The following is a 21,659-nucleotide window of genomic DNA, read 5'->3' on the forward strand; positions in this document are numbered from 1 at the left end:
AGCACCAGATCTGGCTTGGGGGGGGGCGTTTTTGTTGGCCCTGGGGGTGGCCCCAAGTTTTGTGGTGACTAAGGTGAGGTGCAAATTGCTGTCTTGCCCCATGGCCCTGGTGGGGGTCAGCCCCCTTTCCAACTTGACCTTTGCAAGCTGGGAAAGTGCACGAGGGGCGAAGAGGAGGAAAGGTCACTAGCACTCTCGTAGTCTCTCCTCATGCCGTGGGTAACTCATAATCGCCGTCCTTGCCATTTTTAATGAGTAACTGACCCTTGCTTTCCTTTCTATCTAATTATTAATTTTAATGTAATCATTACACTGATTGTGATTGTGGAGTGCGCTCCCTGCTGAGATACGATCCTCCCCATCTCTGGCGTTTTTGGAATTTTGGAAACGAATTTCAGAAACGACCTTCATAAATTAATGTTGGAAGCGGATTTTGGAAACGGAATTCAGAATTGTTTGGCAGCCTGTAGGCAGTAATTGTGGGGGCCAAGTGGCACAGCCACCTCTGGGGTCTCTCTGGGTCAGTCATTATGTTGTGTGGGGACAGGAGGCGTCCTGGAGGGACTTCTGTGGGAAACAGAATTCAGAATTTTGGAAATTCAGAATTTTGGGAACGGACTTTGGGAAACAGATTTTGTTTTTCCTCTAAACAAATTCTGGAAACGACTTTCAGAAACAGATTTTGGAAACAGATTTTGGAAACTGAATTCAGACTTTTGGAAACAAACGCCACTAGAGTGAGGAGATGTGGAAGGAGGCAGCAATTGTGGGGTCTAGTGGCACAGCCACCTCTGGGGGGTCTCTCTGGGTCATTGTGCTGTTTGGGAAGAATCCTGGACAGACTTCAGAGTTACTTCCACAGGGAAATGGTCACTGACAGCCAAGGCCTGGCAAGGAGAGAAAGGAAGAAACAGCCAGGTTAGGGATACCATCTTGTTCTAGAGGGGCACGTGTGCCTACTTTCCCGGGGCACCCCCCCCCCATCAGCACTGCCCAAGGAAGGGCGTGTCCTGGGTAGAGATCAGTGTTCCCTCTAATTTTTTTCATCTGGGCGTGACACGAGATTTGTTTTGGGAAGCAGTATCAAGGCAATGTGTGCACATGTGCAGTCTGAGTGGGGCCTTCCTGATGCAATTTGAATGGGATCTAAACTTAACTCAGCAAACATTAAAAAAAACCCCCTGTGAGCGCCTGCATTTATGCACACTTTAGAGGGAACACTGGTAGAGATGTGAAGCCCTGGGGAGAAACCAGAAAAATTCAGGGGGTGGTGGTGGTGCTGTTTTTGTTTTTGTTTTTTCCTGGTTTCCTCCACCAAAATATTTCCAGCAGCGTTCTTTTTTGTTTTTTGTTTTGTAAAGAAACCAAGAAACACACACACACAAACACACACCAATTTCCCACAAATTGTCCTCTGTTTCCCCTGCTAGGCCTTCACCTCTCTAGTCCTGGGTTTGCTGTGGCTCAGCCTCAGTCTGGACATCATTACAAGGGTTACTATCCCGCCAGGACTGGCCTGGGAACTCCAGGAATGTGCATCGGCCGCAGGAGACGCTTGGCAGCCACCCTGGACATTTTCATGGCTTGGTTGTGTGAAGAATATCGGGGGGAGGGAAATCTCCAGAAACAGCTCCCGTCAGAGTGGGCAGTGCTAATGGTCCCGCTCTTGCCCCGGGGAACCCCAAAGTCTCCAAAAGCGCCTCACGTCTTTGTGGCTCAAGTTGAAGGTCTGCTGGAAGTTGTTGACTTTGGCCGTCCCGGGCAGGGTGCCGTCCCTCAGCCTGTAGCCGGTTGTCACTATCCTGCATCACACCATTGGCGGAAGAGACCCTCCATGAAGACCCAGAAGGAGAGCAGCATGCCCCAGATGTGCCCCAGAGCACAGCATCCTTGTCTAGAGATGCTCAGCTGTAAATGTGTGGGGCATCCGGTGTGCCCATTTGTTTGTCCCAAGAGGCCCTCCAGGCCCAGGAGGAGAGCTGGTCTTGTGGGAGCGAGCATGGATGGCAGTGGTCCACCCTGGTTTGCATGGGACACCATGCAAGGGTGGCAGTGGTCCACCCTGGCTAAGCAGGGTCCACCCTGGTTTACATTTGAATGGGAGACTGCATGGGTAAGTGCTGCTGAGTAAAAGAGGAACCTTTTAAACGTGGTGATTCTCTTTATTCAGCAGGGAGAGAGCAACTAGCCCTATCCATCCCCAGCACAGCATCCCTCCAGTGGCTGCTGCTGGTGTCTGTCTCGTGTTTAACAAAATGAATAAATAAAATAAAATAGAGAGAGGGCTGACAGAGACTCCTGCCTGCATCCTGGGAGGCACTGCTGCCAGTCTGGGTAAACAAGACTGAGCTGGCTGGACCAAGGGTCTGACTCAGCATATGGCAGCTTCCGATGTTCCAGACAGCAGTGGGCCATCCCAAGGAGGCGGCTCCATCGGGCCCCTCCACGGCAGGCTCTGGGGGCCCCTCAGCCACTCACCTGTCATAGGCACAGACGGTGTTGGTCACGGTGGTGTCTGCAGTGTCCGGGATGAGCCACTGGAAGGCGCTGCTGGTGCGCAGGCGGATGTGGGGCCAGTCCTCAGGCCGGACGAAGGAGCAGTCGGCATTGAAGTCCCCCAAGAAAAGCATGTCCTGATAGGGAGCAACAGACTCTGCCCTTCAGGAGCTGCTTGGAGGACTTCCGAAGTGCAAGAACCGTCCAGTCACAGCCCAGCAGGGAGGCTGATCCCAGGGGCAGATGAGGGGGCTGATCTCCCTGCCCGCGGAGAAGGAAGCGTTGCAAACTGCCATTGACTGAGTCAGGCCCTTGGTCCATCTAGCTCAGGATTGTCAACACTGACTGGCAGCGGCTCTCCAGGGTTTCAGAGAATAATCTTTCCCAGGCCGACTTGGAGATGCCGCCAGGAGCGGAACCTGGGACCCCCTGCGTGCCACGCCAGGAACTCTGTCTCTGAGCAACAGGGTCCCATTCTGAGCCTGATACAGAGGCGTAACTAGGGAAAATGGCGCCCGGGGCAAGCACTGAAATGGTGCCCCCCCGCGCTCCCCCACCCCCCCAACATACTACATTATACTTAGGTTTTTCCTCACAAGCGCCCGCCGCCAAGCAAAGCAATGGGGGGGCGTGGGCGGTGCGGAAGGGACCGCTCGTGGGGGAGAGGGCGCCGATGCGCTCCCTTGACTGCTGCAGCGCTGCTGCACTGAGCAGGAAACATTTGTATTAACAAAAAATTAAAAAAATTAATAATAAATTTTTTTTTGTCATGGCGGCGCCCCCCACGTGACCAGAAAAGATGGCGCCCAGGGCACGTGCCCCCCCTGCCCCCCCTATAGTTACGCCTCTGGCCTGATATCCCTCAGCCAGGCAGCTGACAAGCAAAAGGTGAGCTATGAGGGGAGAAGCCACCCTCGGGCCGCTCCGAGGGGACTGCTTACCTCAGACCCCCACTTGTCCCTCACGTCCAAGTAGACGTCGTAGAGAGTGTCAATCTCAGCCACCGCTTCTTTGGGAGGAGTGTGCAAGGGCACCAGGATCAGCTCTTTCACCTCTGAGAGAGAAGCCAGTGTGGTGTAGTGGTTAGAGTGTCGGGCCAGGACTGGGGAGACCTGAGTTCAAATCTCCATTCAGCCGTGGCACTCACTGGGTGACTGAATCTGGGCCAGCCACGTCTCTCTCAGCCTAGCCTACCTCACAGGGTTGTTGTGAGGAGAAACACATAACCAATGTACACCTCTCTGGGCTCCTTGGAGGAAGAGCAGGATAGAAATGTAAAAATAAATAAATAATAAAAGCCTCAGTAACACCCCAGGAATAGTCAGCCACACACAGATCACACGTGCCAGTCATAGGAACATAGGAAGCGGCCTTCTACTGAGTCAGGCCATTGGTCCTAGTTCAGCATTGTCTTCACAGACTGGCAGCAGCTTCACCAAGGTTGCAGGCAGGTGTTTCTCTCAGCCCTCTCTTGGAGATGCTCTCAGGGAGGGAACTTGGAACCTTCTGCTCTTTCCAGAGTCCCCAGCTCCTCTCTGGAGGTGAGCAGGGAATGCCTGGAAAAGACCTCACCTCACCCCAAGCCTGCTTCTTTCTTACCCTCCATGCCACACCGCCCCCCTGCAGCTCTTGCTGGATAATCCGTTCAGGCTGAAAGGCAGCAGCCGGAGGTTTGCTTTGCGGGGTGGGTCCCGATAGTGGCTGCCTTTCAGCCTGGAAGTTCTCCTGAAAGGATGCTGCTGCAGAATCTTCATATATCTGTGGCTGCAGTCCAGGGCAGGGCGGTCGTTGTTGAAGGCGAGGGGGAATCCACACAACCTTGAATGTCGCTGGCCAGACAAGCCCCTCTCCACTCTCATCTTATTTCTCTATTGTTTATCTTATGAATGGTTGGTTTTTCTGTGCAAACTTCCTTGAGAACTTTTATTGATAAGAGGGCCTCCGGAGCCAACGAGGGGCCCCCTGGAAGCCCACTAGGTCCAGAGTATGAAATTACTTAGCTGCACCCCTGACTGGCAGGCCTGCTTGTGGGGGGGGGGGACCAGGTGGAGCAATGGTCACGGCTCCTCCCTGGGGATACCCCATCAGTCAGGCCAGCTGGGTTTCTAGGGACGAATATGATGAATATTTATATACCGTTTTTCAACACAAGTTCCCAAAGTGGTTTACGGAGATATAAACAAACAAACAAACCAATAAAATGGCTCCCTGTCCCCAAAGGGCTCACAATCTAAAAAAGAAACATAAGATAGGCACCAGCAACAGCCACTGCAGGGAAGCTGTGCTGGGGATGGAGAGGGCCAGTTGCTCCCCGCCGTACCGCAGAAGAAGACCGAGTACAGTCTCAGAGGGGCTCCTTACCAGTCTGAGGTGCAGCAAATCTCACGATGAAGGGTTCCCTGCTGAAGGAGTCGTTCCCACAGGGCTCGCAGCCATCGTCATAATAGTAGCTGTCCAGAAGCGAGACCTTGTCCTCCCTGTGCCCAGAGAAGAAGCTTCAGCAGCTCACCTTTCCTGGGGGGGGGGTGTCTCTTGCCTCTGCTCATCCAGCAGCCTGGGCCAGGTGGGGTGTGTGTGGCTGGAGGGGTGGACAGGTGAAGGCAGGGAGGGGCCTGAAGGGAAATGGTGGGGAGGCCGTGGGATGCAGCAACCAAGCCACAGAGGGAAGAAGACCTCAGGAAGGGCAGGGAGGGCTGTCTGCTCTTGTTGGGAAGAGGGGACTAGGAGGGGAGCAGAGCAGCCTGGAGAGCCAAGGGGGCAGAGAGGGCCCAGAAACAGGGATGGGGGGTGGTTTGCTGAATCCTACATTGGGGTTTGAACCAAACTGGCTGCTCGCCTCTAGTAACCAATAACGTGGGGTGTCCGTAAACCGTGGCCGATTGCAGTCTCAAGATTTTGTGGTGCAGAACAGCGATGGGGGCGACATGACCAGGCCGGCCCCACCACACTCACAGAGAGGTTCTGGGGTTGGGGGAGCCACCCGGGATCCATCCAAGGCCATGACGTCCTGCCCCCGTGCTTGGCTCCAGCCGGGCCTGGGACTGGTGCCCTCACCTGTAAATGAACAGGTATTGCTCCTTGTAGGTGCTGCGTCCCAAAGGCTTGCTGACCACGTAGCCATACGGATCCGGAAAGGCCCTAGGGAGGAATTGGCAGAGAGCAGGGCAGGGTGAGACTTTCCTGGGTCTAACTTTGTCAATATCAAGGAAAAAGTGAGAACATGAGTCAGTCTTCTGGTTGTCCCCTGAAAAGCAGCAGAGAGGATGGCCCCAGCTTGCCTGTTTTAGGGAGTGCAAATGGAACGGCGCTCAGTGGCCCCATTCCTCCTCCTCCCACTGGAACAAGGGTCTTTGCTAGGTCTTCTCCCCCGTCCCACACATCCTGAGGCACAAGAGCTGGTCTTGTGGTAGCAAGCATGAATTGTCCCCTTTGCTAAGCAGGGTCCATCCTGGTTTTCATTTGAATGGCATACTACATGTGAGCACTGTGAGATATTCCCCTTGGGGGATGAGGCCGTAGCTCAGTGGAAGAGCACCTGCAGGCTTGCAAGCAGAAGGTAGGTTCCAAGTTCCCTCCCTGGCAGCATCTCCAAGATCGGGCTGAGAGAGATTCCTGCCTGCAACCTTGGAGAAGCCGCTGCCAGTCTGTGAAGACAATACTGAGCGAGACGGACCAAGGGTCTGACTCGGTAGAAGGCGGCTTCCTATGTTCCTACGAGTCAAGCCATTGGTCCATCCAGCCCAGCACTGTAGCCTGGCTTTTGTTTGCCCCCAGAGAGGCTCTCCATTCCTGGCAACCTCCATGGAGAAGCAGACCTGTTGAGGCGGTTCATCAGCTTCTTGACTGCACTCAGGTCAGAGTCTCGGACCTCCTGGACCAGGATGATGTCATAGGTGGACACAATCTGCAGAGGCACAAAACAGAGGGAACCTCAGGTGCCCAGCAGTGTCCTAAGCGAGGATGAGTGTGAAGAACTGGTGAGAATGGGAGGAGAGCGCTGGTCTTGTCGTAGCAAGCATGAATTGTCCCCTTTGCTAAGCCAGGTCTGCCCTGGTTTGCAATTAAATAGGAGCTACATGTGTGAGCACTGTCAGATATTCTCCTTTAGGGGATGGGGATGAGCAGCTGCATGCAGAAGGTTCCAAGTTCCCTCCCTGGCAGCATCTCCAAGATAAAGCTGAGAGAGGCTCCTGCGTGCAACTTGGGAGAAGCTGCTGCCAGTCTATGCAGACAATACTGAGCTAGATGGACCCATAGTCTGACTCAGTATATGGCAGCTTCCTATGTTTTTATGAATATGAAAAGCAGAAGGTGAGTGTTGTGCCAAGGCTGGGGGTGTTCTTTTCTTTTCTGCAAAGATTTGAGATGAGAGGGTGTGGTTCAGGGCTGCCACCCTCTAGGACTGTCTCCAGGTGACTCCAGCAACCTAATGGCTCAACATTGTGGGAAATATTTGATCAAATCAGCTGTCCAGGCACAGCTTTGTCCAGAGTTGCAGCCGCAAATCCCAACCTGTTTCCTAACTGGGAGAGGTCGAGATTCTGCATGTCTATAGAGAAGCGAAGGGATGTTTCTTTGGAGGAGGGCCCACCAGTGTCCCCTCTAAGGCGTGCTGCACATGTGCATGCGCTCACAATTTGTTGGATGTCCGCACAGTTAATTTTAGATCCTGCTTCGGTTGAATCAGGAAGGCCGCACTCTGGATGCACATGCACACGCACTGTCTTGATACAAAACTCATTCTGCGCACAGATGAAGAAAATTAGAGGGAATACTGGTGCCCGCCCTTATGGCTTCATGAGCCCTGGCCTATGTCTCCTCAGATGAGACCAGATTGACTCACGCTGACAATGAGGTCTGTGATGGTCTCATTGGACAGTTTGCTGTCCCCAAAGGTCTGGATGTTGAATGCGCCGATGTGCAGGGAGAGGATGGGATGCAGGAGGCCAGCAACCCCCAGCACTAGCAGAGGCAGCTCTGGCTTCATGGTCCTTCTGTTGCACAGAAGAAAGTAAGCAGAGAGGTGGTTACATCCCCCGCCCCATGCCTGGAAGAGGGAAACAGGTCTTCTTCTTTGGCATCAAGCAACCGCCAGGCAAAGTGAGTTAAGCAGGGAACCAAATCCATCCAACCAGGGGCCAGCCCTTCCAGAAAATTTCCTAGCGACTTGCATTGAAACATACATTGTCCTTGTAACCCAAAACAAAGACATTTGCATTTCAATGGCATACATGCATAGATTTCCTTCATTTTAAAAACTCATGTTCTCTTGTGATTCTCTTGTTTGGAACTAGGCATATGCCTAACCTTCATTTTAGATTGTGATCCTTTTGCTTTAAATTCTGAAAACGTACCTTTAGTTCTATATTGTGATGACTTCGGTTTTAAGCAATACAGAACTTGAACTTGGTGTGTGTGTGTGTGTATATATATATATATATATATATATATATATATATATATATATATATAAAATATCACACAACATCTCATTCTGCAAATACAAATATCCAGGGCTTTAAACATCCATACGCAAGAGATCCAGTGTTTGTGCCAGAGGGTGCCTTGTGGGACAGCCAAAGGTCTGGGACGGGCAAGGCAGTTGCTGTGTTAGGCACGAAAGTGGTGCACAGACGCAAAGCTTAGAGGGAAAGGGAGAGCTGAGCTGAACAAAGTGATCCAGTTGGGAGGGGTGTTGTTACTGTCAGGGGAGGGGGCTCCTCTCAAGAGAGAGCCTCCTGTTCTCATGTGCCATGCCTTGTCCTCGCTGGAGCACCCCTCGTGTCCCCTGGGACTCTACAGCCTGGCTTTGCAGATCTGTGCCCTCTGAGCTGGACGGAGCCCCCTTCTCCATCTCCTCATTCCCCTGGCCACCTTACCTGGTGCAGGTGAGCCGTCTGCAGTGTCTGCCGCCTGCCGCGGAGTTCTTCTTGAAGGCACACCTCTGTAAAGGTCACCTTTCCCTACTGAAAGACATGATTGTTTCTGGGATGGGCAGGGGGTGGGGATGTGGAGACAGCCTTCTGTTAACTTGTCTTTATTATGTTGGGGGCATTCATCCTCTATCCCAAGGGGCCCGATAGCCAAGTATGGGCCAGGGAATTCTTAGGTGGGACCCTCCTCATGTTCATAGGCATCCAGGGACTTCTCAAATTTATGGGGTGGGGGGGAGCTGCACAGGGCACATGGGAGAAGAGGTCTTGTGGTAGCAAGCATAAATTCTACCTTTTGCTAAGCAGGGTCCACCCTGGTTTGCATTTGAATGGGAGACTACATGTGTGAGCACTGTAAGATATTCCCCTAGGGATGGGACCACTCTGGGAAGAGCACAGCAAGAGACCCAGGCCAAAACTGGCTTTTGGAATTGAGGGAAGTTCTGATGTGAAACTGGAACACGTTTTTAGGCCAATTCCGTCACATCCACACCGCCCCCCCCCCCGCCCCAACCTGTTCCATTGGGGAAAGTGTTCTGCTGGACACTGCTGAAAATGGGACAACACCCCAAAAGTCAGGGTGGCTTAAACATCACCAGTGAGTTTTGGGGAATACTAGACACTTAACTCATCATATAGCCTATATATAGCCTTTGGTGCAGACTATGAATAGCACAACAAAGTACAAAACATACAGAGGATCAGAACAAACATGATCCCCAAACACTTCCCAAAAGACAAACACACAAACAGCCATTTCAACAATCTCATGGTCTCCTGTACTGTAACCATGCCTTGCTTTACTGTATACTAGGGAAGGACAATGCGCAGGCCAGTTTCAATTAATCCACGTCTGCAATCTCTCCCACCTTCCTTGCTGGCAGTGGGGTGGGGTGGGGTTTGCATCCCAATGTGAGTGTTCACTGATCATTGACAGACATGAACCTGGTCATTTCAAACTGGTCAAGCCAGTGACCCCTAGCTTTTCTCCTTGTAAGTTGTTATACTACTTCTGATCAGAGAATCCTAGAGTGAAAGGGCCCTGAGAGGCAGCTGTGCCTCCTACGAACTTGCTGAGTTGCTCCAAAGACAACACAGGACTGACTATGTTGTTCAACTGACTGATAAACTTGAGCATGTGAGCTGGCTGATACTACCTGGCAGTAGGGATGTGCGAACGTGTTCGACGCCGAGCCTGTTCGGTTCGACGGTTCGGGGTCGAACCGAACCATCCCCTGTTCGGTCCAACCCCGGACCGAACACCCCCCCAACTGTTTGGGGGTTTTGCGGAATTTTTTTAAAAAATAAAAAACAATTATTATTTTTTACTTACCCACTTCTGGAGAGTTCTTGGAGGTGGCGGGGGGTGGTGGTTGTCCACGGAGGTCCACCCTCCCCCCGACGGCCTCCCTTTTTGCTGCCATTCCCCACAAATTTTACGTCCCTGTAGGTTCCTTGTTCCCCCAAAACAAATGGGAGGTGACCACTTTGGGGGATTTGGCCTGACCAGATTACACCGTGGTGGGCAGTGGTGGGGGCTGGGTGTGTGGGCTACAGAGACCCTCGATTCTGCCAGGGAAGCTCCAAAGGGGCTCAGGCAATCAAAATCACAGAAAAGAATGCAGTCCATTCGTGCCAGCTGTCACATACACTGCCAGGATGTATCTGCACTCTGTACCTTTTCTGGAGTTAGAAGGTCTTCATTCCAGAGGAAAGCATACATCCTGCGCAAATGAAACCTACAATTTTAAATGAGAATTTCCGTGGGGCCCTTTACCTTTGCCGCGGCTGTTCATGCAGAGAACAAATCCTTCTGACCCAAGTTTCTTAAAATATTCACAGCAGCCCCAACCTTGACAGGTGTTTATCTGTTATTATATTTGCACAGGTGTGTAAATTCCGTATGGGAGATTTCAAAGTGGGGGAGACATGGGAAGTGGCTAGTTTTGAGGGGTTTATTTAAAAGTATTTTATTTAATCATAGGAGATAACAGTAATTAATGGAGCTTCCCATCTTTCCACACTCAGTCTGACTCCAGAAATATCAGCCTGTTGATACTGAACTCCTCCGACAATGAGGGAGGCTTGGCTGTCGTGCATGTGGGACAGGGCCTTCTCTGTTGCTGCCCCCAGACACTGGAATGCTCTCTCCTTACATTTTACTGCAACCTTGGAAAAGCTGCTGCCCGTCTGTGTAGACAATACTGAGCAAGATAGACCAACGGTCTGACTCAGGACATGGCAGCTTCCTATGTTCCTATTGTATCTGTTCTGTTGGTGTTGTAAGCCGCCCCATGCAGTAGTGTACTGGAGGGGTGGGGTATAAATATCAAGTAAGTAAGCAAGCAAGTAAATAAATAATACCTCTTATGACAACAACATCTAGACTCTGGTCCTGGCATCATGCCAGAGGCCACCAGAGAGAATTCAGGGTGCACGTTTCAGATACTCCAACTGATCCGGTTTCCCAGAAAAAATTCTTCTAGTATTTTCCAGTTCCGCTTCTTGGTAAATCCCTCACCCTATTTTGTCCCTGGTTTTGCCTCTTGAGGACTCACTGAGACCTGCCACGACCCCCACTCTTCCTTCTGCAATGAGAACACTGAAGACCTACCTGTTTGGGGCACCTTTTAATAATTGATGGATGTTAATGCTGACTCTATTTAATGATTATCCTGCTGCGTTTTCTGGTCTTATTGTTTTGTTGTGAGCTTTGTTCCATATCATTCATACACACACACACACACACGTACATATATATATATATGGCGTGTTTTTGTCTTTTGTTCAGTGCCTTGTGAAACAATCCTTCGAAAAGGCAGAAAATACATTTGCAATAAATAGCTGAAATATCATTTGTGGGAATTGTGGACGTCGTCCTTTGGAGTTTAGCTCCCTCCCCCAGGTCTCAATAAGTCAAATCTCTGAGTGGGAGGTGGGTGCATCTTTTTGCAATTGCACATGCATGTAAACGCACACACATGGACATGAAAGTGGTGGCTGTCCGCATGCTGGGGAAACCTTTCTTGTTGCACTGTTGATATATGGCAGGGTGTTTTTCTACTGCATTTTTAACCTCAAGACTGTTCTTGGCTTTTAAAAGTAAGAGGACAGGATATTGCAGAATACTACTAGTACTACTACTAATAATAATAATAATAAATAATAAAGGGATGCAGAAGGTGGAGGTGATAACGAACTCTCAGCAATGTGTGTGCGTTAGAGGGCAGGAGACCCAGGGAGTAATCCAGGATATTAAAAGAGCAAGGGGCATCTCCCTGCTGGCAGGTATGACATTTCCAGTCTGCATTCTCTCCCTCCTTATTCCCTGCCCACCATGGATGAGGGCCACAGCTCAGTGGCAGAGCCCCTGCTTTGCACTCAGAAGGACCCAGGTTCAGACCCTGGCTGGCTGGCAGCATCTCTAGGTAGGGCTGGGAAAGACCCTTTTCTGTCTGAAACCCCAGAGAGCTGCTGCCAGTCCATGTAAACAATGCTGAGCTAGATGGACCAAGGGCTGGACTCAGGAGAAGGCAGCTTGTTATGTTCAACTTGAGTTTGCGATCTCCATCTCACACTATCTCGCTCCCTCCAGGCTGCCTCAGCCCTTCTTTCTTAATTGTTGGAGGACATGCCCATGTTCACATGCCCATGAACATGCCCACTTCGGCCTACATCCATCTAGTCCAGGAGGGAGGGAAACATGAAGCTCAGTGCAGTTCCTTAGCAACTAACCATAGTGGCTGGGGACCAACTGCTGGGGTTGCTAGGCAACGTGTTTCCTCCCTCCTCACTGGCAGGGGCTGGTGTGTTGAGGGTGCACACAGCCACAGGTGAAACATGTGCTATACAGAGCACACACACCCGCCCCATGCCAGGCAGGGATGGACAGGAAGTCTTGCCTAGCAGACTTGTGTTTCTTTTTTTAGATTGTAAGCCCTTTGGGGACAGGGAGCTGCATTATTTAATTATTTATTTGTATCTATGTAAACTGCTTTGGAGACTTTTGTATATATATATATATAATGTTTGTATTCCCCCATGCTCACGGCCATCCTGATCACGTCAAAAGGGGTCCATCTGCAGTGAGTGAGGGGCTGCCCTATGGAGGAGGGCACCAGCCCTTGGCCCTGCTTATGCCCAAGCCCTGGGGGGTGGGGTATGCCTAGCTGGATCACCCCCTCCTCTTCTGAGCCCCCAGGTGGGTGGCAGGCAGCTGTTCTCTGTTTGCATTCCTTCAATAATCAAGGATTTTGCTCGTCCTTGAATTGCAGCTGGCTGGTTTCTCAGCTTGCAGCCAGGGCTTGTAGCATTTTTGGCGCTGGGCAAACGTGTGTAAGGTCGTTCCCAGGGCGGGGGGAGCATGGAGGAAGGCAGGATTCTCCCTCCCTCCCCCCAGATGATCAGAGCTTCTTTGGGGCTCCGCTACTCCCATGCCCACATGACTGGCGTAGCAGCGGACTCCCAAAGTGGGATCGGGAAGAGTAAGTCCTCCTGCATCCCACAATGCACCGTGCAGGCAGTGGCAGTCTGCGGCTGTGTGGCACCGCTCCTCTCCCTGGCTGTGCTTTCCACAGCACTCTATTGGCCACTGCTCCTGGTAGACATAAGAACAGCCCTGCTGGATCAGGCCCAAGACCCATCTAGTCCAGCATCCTGTTTCGCACAGTGGCCCACCAGATGCCGCCGGAAGCCACAGGCAGGAGTTGAGGGCATGCCCCTTCTCCTGCCGTTACTCCCCTGCAACTGGACATTTTTAGAGCTGCTATGCTGCAGGCAACCAAAATGTGAGGCTGGACGGACTCCTTTCCCCTCCAGCCTGGGTTCTTTGGACCTATTTACCCAATGGTGGCTCCGCCCTTGCGGGTAACCCAGATCTGCTACCCGGGCAAAAAGTGAGGTTGGAGGGGGAAAGGAGTCCATCCAATCTCACTTTTTGCCTGGGTAGCAAATCTGGGTTACCTGCAGGGGTGGAGCCACCGTTGGGTAAATGGGTCCAAAGAGCCCAGGCCGCCACCAATCCGGGGCTACGAGCACGGCCCCAGACACGCCCCCCCATGTCTGATGTCAGATGCAGGGAGGGCGTTATTTCGGTCCCAAACGGGGCCATCTGGAACCAAAATTGGCCTGCGCTGCGTTGGCAGTGCTGCTGGAGTGACTCTCCCTGCCTTAAAGGCGGAGAGAGCTGCTCCTGGTCTCACTGCCAACGCCGCGGGGCTGATCGATCCGTCTCCCAAACGAGTCTGCGCAGCCCTGTTTGGGAGGGAGACCACGCGCCCACGTCTGACGTTATACATAGGGGAGGCGCTAGCCGGCCCCCTGCATCTGACATCAGTCGTAGGGAGCAGGGCCAGGGGGCTGCCGGCAGCCACACACTGCCCGCTACCAGCCTCCCTACGCCCTCCTGGTTACCCAGGTCTCCAGCAGCTGAGTCAGGAGGCCTCCCGGTGGCCAAGAAGACCAAGGATGCTTAGATAAACTCTCTCTTGCCCAAGCAGCTTATATCCTGAGAACGGACCATGTCTTGAGAATGAACCCTGCTAACTGAGCAAAGAGGAACTTTTTTCAAAGTGGTGATCCTCTTTATTGAGCTGTGGGAGAGCGACTGGCCCTCTCCATCCCCAGCACAGCATCCCTTCAGTAGCTGTTGCTGTTGTTTACCTTATGCTTCTTTTTTTTAAGATTGTGAGCCCTTTGGGGACTGGGTCCGGGAGCCGTTTTAATTGATTGACTGATTGATTATTATCTATGTAAACTGCTTTGGGGACTCTTGTTGAAAAGCAGTATAGGAATATTTGACTGATTCACCTGTGTCTTTCCTACAAATCTCCACCCAGGACTGGTCCAAGTTAAAAAAATAAATAAATCAAAAAGCTAAGCTCTAGACCTCGTAGAAGCGGAGTTATGGAGCAAAACATGCAGTCACTATTCTGCTCAACCGCTGGATTTGGATTAAGAGATCTTGGATTAAGAGAGCACGGGAGGCTCACTGAGAGGGTTTCACTTTCACAAGTACAGTAATCCCTTGAGGGATGTTGCCTTGCTTGTTGTCAGTAGGGGATCTCTTTTGGGCAGTTGAGAGGATAGCTTGCTTTTGATGTGAATCACTACCTGCCTGCCAGGCTGTGTATTGTACTGTTTCAGGACTTCCTTGGCTTTACGTTCAATGAATGCCTACTTAGAAGTAAGCACCATTAGTTTCAATCAGATCTTCTCTCAGATAAGTGTGTACAGAACTGCAGCCGTAATTCAAAAGCTGTGCATTTTTTGTTCTATTGCTGCTGTTAATATGTCAAGGAAAATGATCAGGCAAAGATATCTTTTCCAACGATTGTCGGTAGATATCTAGAGCAAATACAGGTTAACTGGAAAGTGCAGGCACTAATTTGTAAATGCAAATTATTAGCAAGCCAATTTACATAACATGCAATTAGGCACCTGGATTTGGGGAGCTAGGATATGGCAACCCTCTGGACCTCTGCACCCCTCGCCTTTGTGGGGGGTGGGGGGAGTGCAGCAACACCTTGGGTCAAGACAGTCGCTCCCTTCCCTTCCCTTCTCCCACCCCAAATTCAGCGCAGTAAGGAGGCTCACAGAGCCTCTGGAAGGCAGTGTGTGGAAGGACCCCCTGACACTGGAGCCAGCCGTGTGATGGTGGTAAGGGTAAGAACTTTTGCACCACTTTTCCTGGTAGCTCCATGCGACAATATTATAATCATCATCAAAGAAAAGACCACCATAAACAGCAATCAATTTATGTTCCTTGTATTGTTTTGTAACACACCAGCGAAAGGCATGCACTGAAAAGCGGAAGTATGCACGATAAATAACAGCAAGGATAACAGGCGACTGCTAAAGACTCGACGGTCACGCTCGACAGAGAAGCAGGCTCGGAAAAACCATTGCTCGAAGCCCCGCCCACTCCGAGGCAAACCTAACCCCGCCGCGCCCGGAAGCGCTGTTGCTCGTCTTGGTCACCGGGTGTCGCTGCTGCGCAGGCGTGAATAAATTGTCGAATGGCAGCAGCCGCTGCTCCAGGTCGTCCTTTTTGGCCGCGACCGGCCACCGTCTACCATTCGGCCGCCGCTGGCCGGAGGTGGCGGACGGAGCGGGTGCGGAAGAGGTGCGGAAGCCGCGAGGGACGGAGCGGGAAAGCGTGAGACCGGCGGGTGGGGCTGTGACGTCACTGCCGTAACTAAGGGGGCTCCGTGACGTCATTGTCGTTAGTTCTGGTGGTGATGCGCGTCTGTGGGCGGGTTCACACGTGCACGCCCATCCCTTGCGGAGGGCAGGGGCTTGGCAGTGGGGCTGGGCCGCCCCCTACCAGACAGGATGCGTGCAGACCTTCCTGTGGCGCGTGCACATGTGAACGCGCCCCTTGCCTCTGACGCGGGTTCTGCTGCTGCAGGGGCACCATGAGCGACATCCGACACTCGCTGCTCCGCCGGGATGCTTTGAGCGCGGCGAAGGAAGTCCTCTACCACCTGGACATCTACTTCAGCAGCCAGCTGCAGAACGTGCCGCTGCCCATCGTGGACAAGGGGCCCGTCGAACTGCTGGAGGAGTTCCTCTTTCAGATCCCCAAGGAGCGCGGCTCCCAGCCCAAGGTAGGGGCAGGCCTTGGGGGGTGGGGGGTGGGAGGCGGGGCAGGGCCCAGCATGCCTGGCATCCAAGCCCTCCAGGAGACTGGCCGGATAGCGGTATCTCACAGTGCATCCTACCTCACAGGATTGTTGTGAGGAGAACAAGGGGCAGAGCCAAACACACCTCCCTGTGCACTTGGGAAGGAGGGAGGGTGGGTGGTCAGTGCAACCAAGAAAGATATGCCTGCCTCTACCCCAAAGAAGGTGTGTGACTGTGGGAGTGCAGGAAGAAGCGCCCAGTTGTGAGCCTGCTGTGGTGAAGAGCATAATTGTAGCATAACCACTTCACAGGGTTGTTGTGATTCTAAACAGCCACTCTGAGCTTGCACAGGGAAGGTAGGATACAAATTTCTTAATGATCCTTGGTGCCCTTTGGAGCTGTTTGCTTTTGCCCAGGGGGTGGCGGTTGGTGAAAGATTCTTCCTGGGAAGCGGTTTGGGGCTTTGCTGGTGAGGAAGGAACCTGCTTTCCTTTTTTGCTTCCAGAGAATGAACTCACTGCAGGAGCTTCAGCTGCTGGAGATCATGTGCAACTATTTCCAAGAGCAAAGCAAGGACTCTGTCCGGCAGATCATTTTCTCCTCCCTCTTCAGCCCTCAAGGAAACAAAGCGGATGACAGTAGGATGGCCCTTCTGGGGAAGCTGGTCTCGATGGCAGTCGCTGTCTGTAGGGTGCCCGTCTTGGAGTGTGCAGCTTCATGGCTGCAGGTGAGATGCGGGTTCACCTTAAGGTGGCTGTGTCCTTGATGTCGTGGGTATCCTGCCTTTCCTCCCAGGAGCAGAAGGTGTCATTTGGGCTCCCCCATCTGGGCTGGAATCGGACTCAGGCCTTCTTGGCTTCGGCAAAGGGGAAGAATCATCTCCCTCCCAAACAAGTGTAGGCACAGGGGGTGAAATTGAAGCAGCAGCTGGGGAAATGGGGGCAATAGGGTCCAGTGTTCTCTCTATGGCGTGCATATATGCGTGCACTCACAAGGTTTTTTAATGTACGCCCAGTTAATTTTAGATCCCACTCAGGTTGAATTGGGAAGGCACCACTCTCAGTGCATGTGTGCACACACTGCCTTGATATTGCCACCCATTTCTCACACAGATGACAAAAATTAGAGGGCACACTGATAGGGTCCCTTCTTGCTCATCCTTCTCTGGTAAGTGGTCCCAGCCTTACCCCTTGAACTGCAGAAGCAGAGTGACAGGAAGGGATCTTTCACATCTTAACAGGCCATTGCAGACCTTGCATTTATTTTGTTTGTTTAGAAGGAGATTTAGAGCCTGTATTTCTACATGTGAGTAAATTAAAGCAGCATTTTTTAAAAAAAATCTTAACTTTTTAAACCATCAAAGCTTTTTAAAAAAAGAATTAAAGTTTTTTAAAGCTGTGCTGTGAACACACTGGGAACACACTGGGTTCTGGCCCTCCTGGTTTGTCACTGTGGCCTTGTTGAACTCTCTTCCAGCGGACGCCAGCTGTCTACTGTGTGAGACTGGCACAGGCCTTGGTGGACGACTACTGCAGTCTGGTGCCGGGTTCCGTCCAGACCCTGAAGCAGATCTTCAGCGCCAGCCCTCGCTTCTGCTGCCAGTTCATCACGTCGGTCACCATGCTCTATGACATGTCGTCGGGTAACACCCTCCTTTTGCTGCTCTCTCTCTTCCTCCTCCCCCCCCCACCCAGAAAGCCGCACTTCTGGGGCTCTGCTTCCTTGCAAATGCAGTGGGAGCGGTCGAGGGTCTCTTGCTGTGGCCACCTCACGAGCCTCTTCCAAGCCCCTTCTCCCTTCTTTTCAGATGAGCTCATCCCCCCTCCGGACTTGCTGGAGATGGTTGTTTCCTGGATCTTCGAGGACCCCCGCTTGATCCTCATCACCTTCTTGAACACGCCCATTGCAGCCAGCCTGCCGATTGGGTTTTTGGAGCTCACTCCGCTCAGCAGCCTGATTCGCTGGTGTGTGAAGGCCCCACTGGCTTACAAAAGGAGGAAGCCCCTTCTGTCGAACGGCCACCTCAACGGGAAGCTGGCTAAGGACTCTTCTGCCTCGGAGAAAGACTGTCATCCTCTGTATTCCAAACTGCACCTCAGCGTCCTCCAGGTCCTGATGATGCTGCAGGGGCACTTGACTGAAAAGAACTTATATGGGCGCCTGGGGCTGGTCCCTTTTGAGCACGTGGTTTCTCTTGTGGAAGAAATGAGCAGGCTGGCAGATGAACTCAACCCACCCAAAGAGACTGAGCTGGCGCTTGACCGGCTGGCTCAGGCCTTGCAGGTGGCCATGGCGTCCGGGGCACTGCTGTGCACGAGAGGTAAGTGCTGTGAGGACAGCCCGTGGCCAGCATGGTTCGTACTGACGGGAGGCTGCACCTAGGTGGGAGAGAATCGTGGGAAATGGCCAGCAGCCTTAGAGGGTGGCAGTCCCTTCCTCCCTCAGCATCTGCCTCTGCAGCTCTGTGGGGCCCTGCTCATTTGCATCCCCCTCAGCCCAGGAAAAGGGTGTTAATTTCCAAGCCTGGGCCTTCTGACTTGACACATCCTGCGCCTGAAAAGTGCTCCACAGGGCTGCTGGTTTCATTTAGCTCCACAAGAGTGGAGGTACTGGGGGCCACATGGAATAGCCCTGAGGCAGAAAAGCTGGAGGAGAAGTCTTCTTAGGCAAGACGTGGCGTGCAAGAGAGGACTCTGTGGTTTGTCTCCCTCTCCTGTTTTTCAAAACCTTCACTTGTTCTCTTTTCTTCTTCTTCTTTCAGAGGATCTAAGGACGGTCTGCTCCAGACTACCCCATAACAAGTAAGGAAACTCTCTGAGTGTAAAACAAAGCAAATCCCAAAGTGTGCCAGAAGCCCCCCCTAGAAACGCAAAGCGATCTCTACCCTGAGAAGGCCTAGAACGGCCAGCTGTACCTCCAGCTTCCAGGGTGGAGTGATAACGGTAGTCGTGCTTATGAGGCTCTTCCCAGTTCTCAGCAAGAGTTTGTTTTTGTATGTGGGAACTTCAGCCAGAGTGTCACACTGTCCTGTTGGTGCTCTGCACTTGCTGCTGTGTTGTAAATTGGAGGTTCTCAACCTTGGGTCCCCCTCCAACCACTGTGGCTGGTGATGTAGATCCCCAGTCCAACAACATCTGGAGACCCAACGTCAAGAATCCCTGTTGTAAATGGTTTTGTTTCGTTCCAATTTTCAGTCAGTGTCCAAATTTGGACACCTTTGCCCTGGAGAAAGGCCATCACTCAGTGGTCCCAAGTTCCATCCTTGGCTTCCCCACTTAAAGGGCCAGGTAGCAGCGGGTGGGAGAGGCACATGAAGCTGCTGTCCACTGAGTCAGACTATTGGCCCATCTAGCTTAGTACTGTCTACACTGACTGGCAGCAGCTCTCCAAGGTTCCAGGCAGGAGTCCCTCCCAGCTTTCCTGGGAGAGGCTGCCAGAGAGTGAACCTCTGCATGTGAAGCAGATGCTCTGCTGCTGAGCTACGTTCCTGTCCCCAGCTGCTCTTTGCCTGGGAAAGCCAGAGAGCCCCTGCCAGTCACTGAGTGAGATGGGCCCATGGTCGGAGGGGCTAGGAGGAAGTGTACAATATGTTCAGCCGTATTTCTCTATCTGAAAACCTGGCCATATTTAGTTGATGATTTCCCCACTGACCGGGCAGCATGGCCCATTGTAGCCAGTGATGGACCTGCTGGACCGTCCCTTTCCTCCCCAGTAGGTCACCCCCTTATTAATGTTGCCCTGCAGCCAGCCACACTCTCAATCTCCGCCCTTTCCTCTCTCCCTGTAGCCTGCTCCAGCTGGTGATCTCAGGTCCAGTCCAGCAGCAAGCTCATGCTGCTCTGCATCCAGGATTTTATCCACCAATCCACACCCCTCCTCTGGGGTATCCTACCCACCCGGCACACCCAGCAATGCCAGCACACCCTGCTCTCCCTGCCCATCCTGTACAGACGTTCATCCCGGGCGTACCGTTTCCCTACCGCCCTATCCGCTGAATGGCATGTGAGCTCCAAGAATCTATTTTCCACTGACTGACTGGAGAAGCCCTCAGGGAGAGTGCTAAATCCTTTGGGGGAAACCATGTGTCACCATCTTTAGTCTTGTGAAGTGCTCTCTAGAGGTAAAGATTTCTTCTCCAGCAGGAAGATTTTGCAAGCATTAGATATCACAATGGGACCGGTGCTGTTTTGATTTTTTTAAAAGACAAAATTTATTGTATGGATAAGAAGAGACACCAAGGCCCCAAAATGGATGGGACAGCTTCTGTCAACTTGTGTTAAACAGGGCCCTGGAATGGTGAAGCTCTGTTTGTCATCTGCTGGGCCTGCTGTCAACACCTTTGTGGGACCTGACCTCCCCCTTCAGGAAAACCTTTGGTTGCTTCATGTGGAAAAGAGGAAGGAGAACAGCCACTTCATGTTTTGTAAACAGTGCCCTTGGCCTTTTCCTGTATATCCCAATTTGAGAGTCTGGATGTTTGTTTTTTAAAAACTGCAGGTTTTTGCTTCAAGAGTAGCCACCTCCGGCATTTTCTTTCCGGGGGTGGGGGAGAAAATGATCTCTGACTCTGTTTCTTTGATATTGTTTGACAAATCTATATTTGATTAGAAAAAGATCTTTTCCTTCCTTGATTTGCTTTGGGTGGCAGCTTGTGATGTCTTTTTAGAGGTTCAAACTAGGTGTGTGTGTAAATGCAGGTACTCATCTGCCAAAGTTCATGTTTTTAAGCAAAAATTAAAGTTCTCCCTCAGTGTGTAAGGTTACTACACCACCACTGAAAGTAAGGAGGAGTCCTCCAACGCCAGTCTTGTGTACAAGAGACTAGTGGTGTGCATGGAACCGGCGCCGGCCAGTTCAAAGGTGGGAGTTCAAAGGCTGTCCTCTTTAAGGATGCGGGAGGGTGCTCTTACCCCTCCTGCTCCATTTTCCCTGCTGGTGCTGCCTTTTAAAATGGTCCAGTGGGGTGGCAGCGTACCTCCTTGGTACCTCCTTGCCGCCCCACTGGACTGTTTTAAATGGCAGTGCCGGTGGTGGAAATGCGGCAGGAGGGGTAAGAGCACCTTCGCCCATCCTTAAAAAGTCCCCCCCCACACACACACACCTTCAAACTGGCTGAACTGCCAGTCTTTCAAACTGGTTCAGAGGCCCATAAAGGGTCTCCGAACTGGTTCTGTGCTCAACCCCTACAAGATGTTTCATAGCAAACAGCTCCTGTCCTCAGGTTCCTTGAAATCACCCACTGATGCAATTGATCTTCATGAGGACATCCTGCAGGAGCCAGTTAGCTGAAAGAATGGTCCAGGTCCCCTCCTCATCACTTCAGAGCATGATGCAGAGAGGTCCGTCCTGTGAGGTCTTCTTCATCATGGGCCCCTGTTTGTCCATGGTGGGAGAAGCACAGAGCTTCCAGTTCCACAGTGTCTTGCTAGCATCTGAAAGGAGGAGTGTGGTTTGTAATAAAATTAAAAATGAAGAGTCCCAAGTTACAGTACTTCTCTTACTTTCAGCCACAGTGTGCAGACATTCTTTTGTCAAAGTGCCCAACAAGAAATAGTCTTAATTTGGAGAAATGTGAATAATTCAGACTGGCTTAAATTCTTTAAAGAA

The 21,659-nt window shown here is 51.8% G+C and overlaps 2 protein-coding genes across 5 annotated transcripts; one reads left to right on the forward strand and one right to left on the reverse strand.

Annotated features, from left to right (window-relative positions):
* Positions 1 to 363: 363 nt before the first annotated feature.
* LOC128336640 (deoxyribonuclease-1-like) lies at positions 364 to 11,012 on the reverse strand. 2 transcript variants are annotated; one of them, XM_053276612.1, is made up of 10 exons: positions 10,794 to 11,012; positions 8,376 to 8,462; positions 7,340 to 7,490; positions 6,312 to 6,400; positions 5,551 to 5,634; positions 4,858 to 4,973; positions 3,438 to 3,550; positions 2,479 to 2,633; positions 1,706 to 1,802; positions 364 to 887 (listed from the first exon to the last, which is right to left on the reverse strand). In XM_053276612.1, exons 3-10 carry the CDS (start codon positions 7,481 to 7,483, stop codon positions 810 to 812), a joined length of 876 nt encoding a protein of 291 aa, XP_053132587.1. In that variant the 5' UTR covers positions 7,484 to 7,490; positions 8,376 to 8,462; positions 10,794 to 11,012; the 3' UTR covers positions 364 to 809. The 2 variants fall into 2 exon arrangements, with proteins under 2 accessions (XP_053132587.1, XP_053132586.1); XM_053276611.1 differs by lacking the exon at positions 8,376 to 8,462.
* Positions 11,013 to 15,257: 4,245 nt separating this feature from the next.
* INTS15 (integrator complex subunit 15) lies at positions 15,258 to 20,805 on the forward strand. 3 transcript variants are annotated; one of them, XM_053275912.1, is made up of 7 exons: positions 15,258 to 15,585; positions 15,838 to 16,036; positions 16,558 to 16,779; positions 17,529 to 17,694; positions 17,860 to 18,372; positions 18,814 to 18,853; positions 19,840 to 20,805. In XM_053275912.1, the coding sequence occupies exons 1-7, from the start codon at positions 15,446 to 15,448 to the stop codon at positions 20,045 to 20,047; spliced, it is 1,488 nt and encodes a 495-aa protein (XP_053131887.1). In that variant the 5' UTR covers positions 15,258 to 15,445; the 3' UTR covers positions 20,048 to 20,805. The 3 variants fall into 3 exon arrangements, with proteins under 3 accessions (XP_053131887.1, XP_053131888.1, XP_053131889.1); XM_053275913.1 differs by having other exon boundaries at positions 15,264 to 15,552; XM_053275914.1 differs by lacking the exon at positions 15,258 to 15,585 and adding an exon at positions 15,629 to 15,651.
* Positions 20,806 to 21,659: the final 854 nt, after the last annotated feature.

This window comes from Hemicordylus capensis, chromosome 13, assembly GCF_027244095.1.
Source record: "Hemicordylus capensis ecotype Gifberg chromosome 13, rHemCap1.1.pri, whole genome shotgun sequence".
NCBI lineage: Eukaryota > Metazoa > Chordata > Lepidosauria > Squamata > Cordylidae > Hemicordylus > Hemicordylus capensis.

Coding starts and splice junctions, on each gene's coding strand:
- LOC128336640 (XM_053276611.1), bottom strand. CDS start 10,834: ATGATGCCAGGACCAGAGTCTAGATGTTGTTGTCATAAGAG. Junction 1,803..2,478: donor ACCGTCTGTGCCTATGACAG/GTGAGTGGCTGA, acceptor GGTGTGATGCAG/GATAGTGACAACCGGCTACA. Junction 888..1,705: donor TCAACTTGAGCCACAAAGAC/GTGAGGCGCTTT, acceptor TCTCCTTGCCAG/GCCTTGGCTGTCAGTGACCA.
- INTS15 (XM_053275912.1), top strand. CDS start 15,446: ATGGCAGCAGCCGCTGCTCCAGGTCGTCCTTTTTGGCCGCGACCGGCC. Junction 16,780..17,528: donor GTGCAGCTTCATGGCTGCAG/GTGAGATGCGGG, acceptor ACTCTCTTCCAG/CGGACGCCAGCTGTCTACTG. Junction 18,854..19,839: donor TCCAGACTACCCCATAACAA/GTAAGGAAACTC, acceptor CTCTCCCTGTAG/CCTGCTCCAGCTGGTGATCT.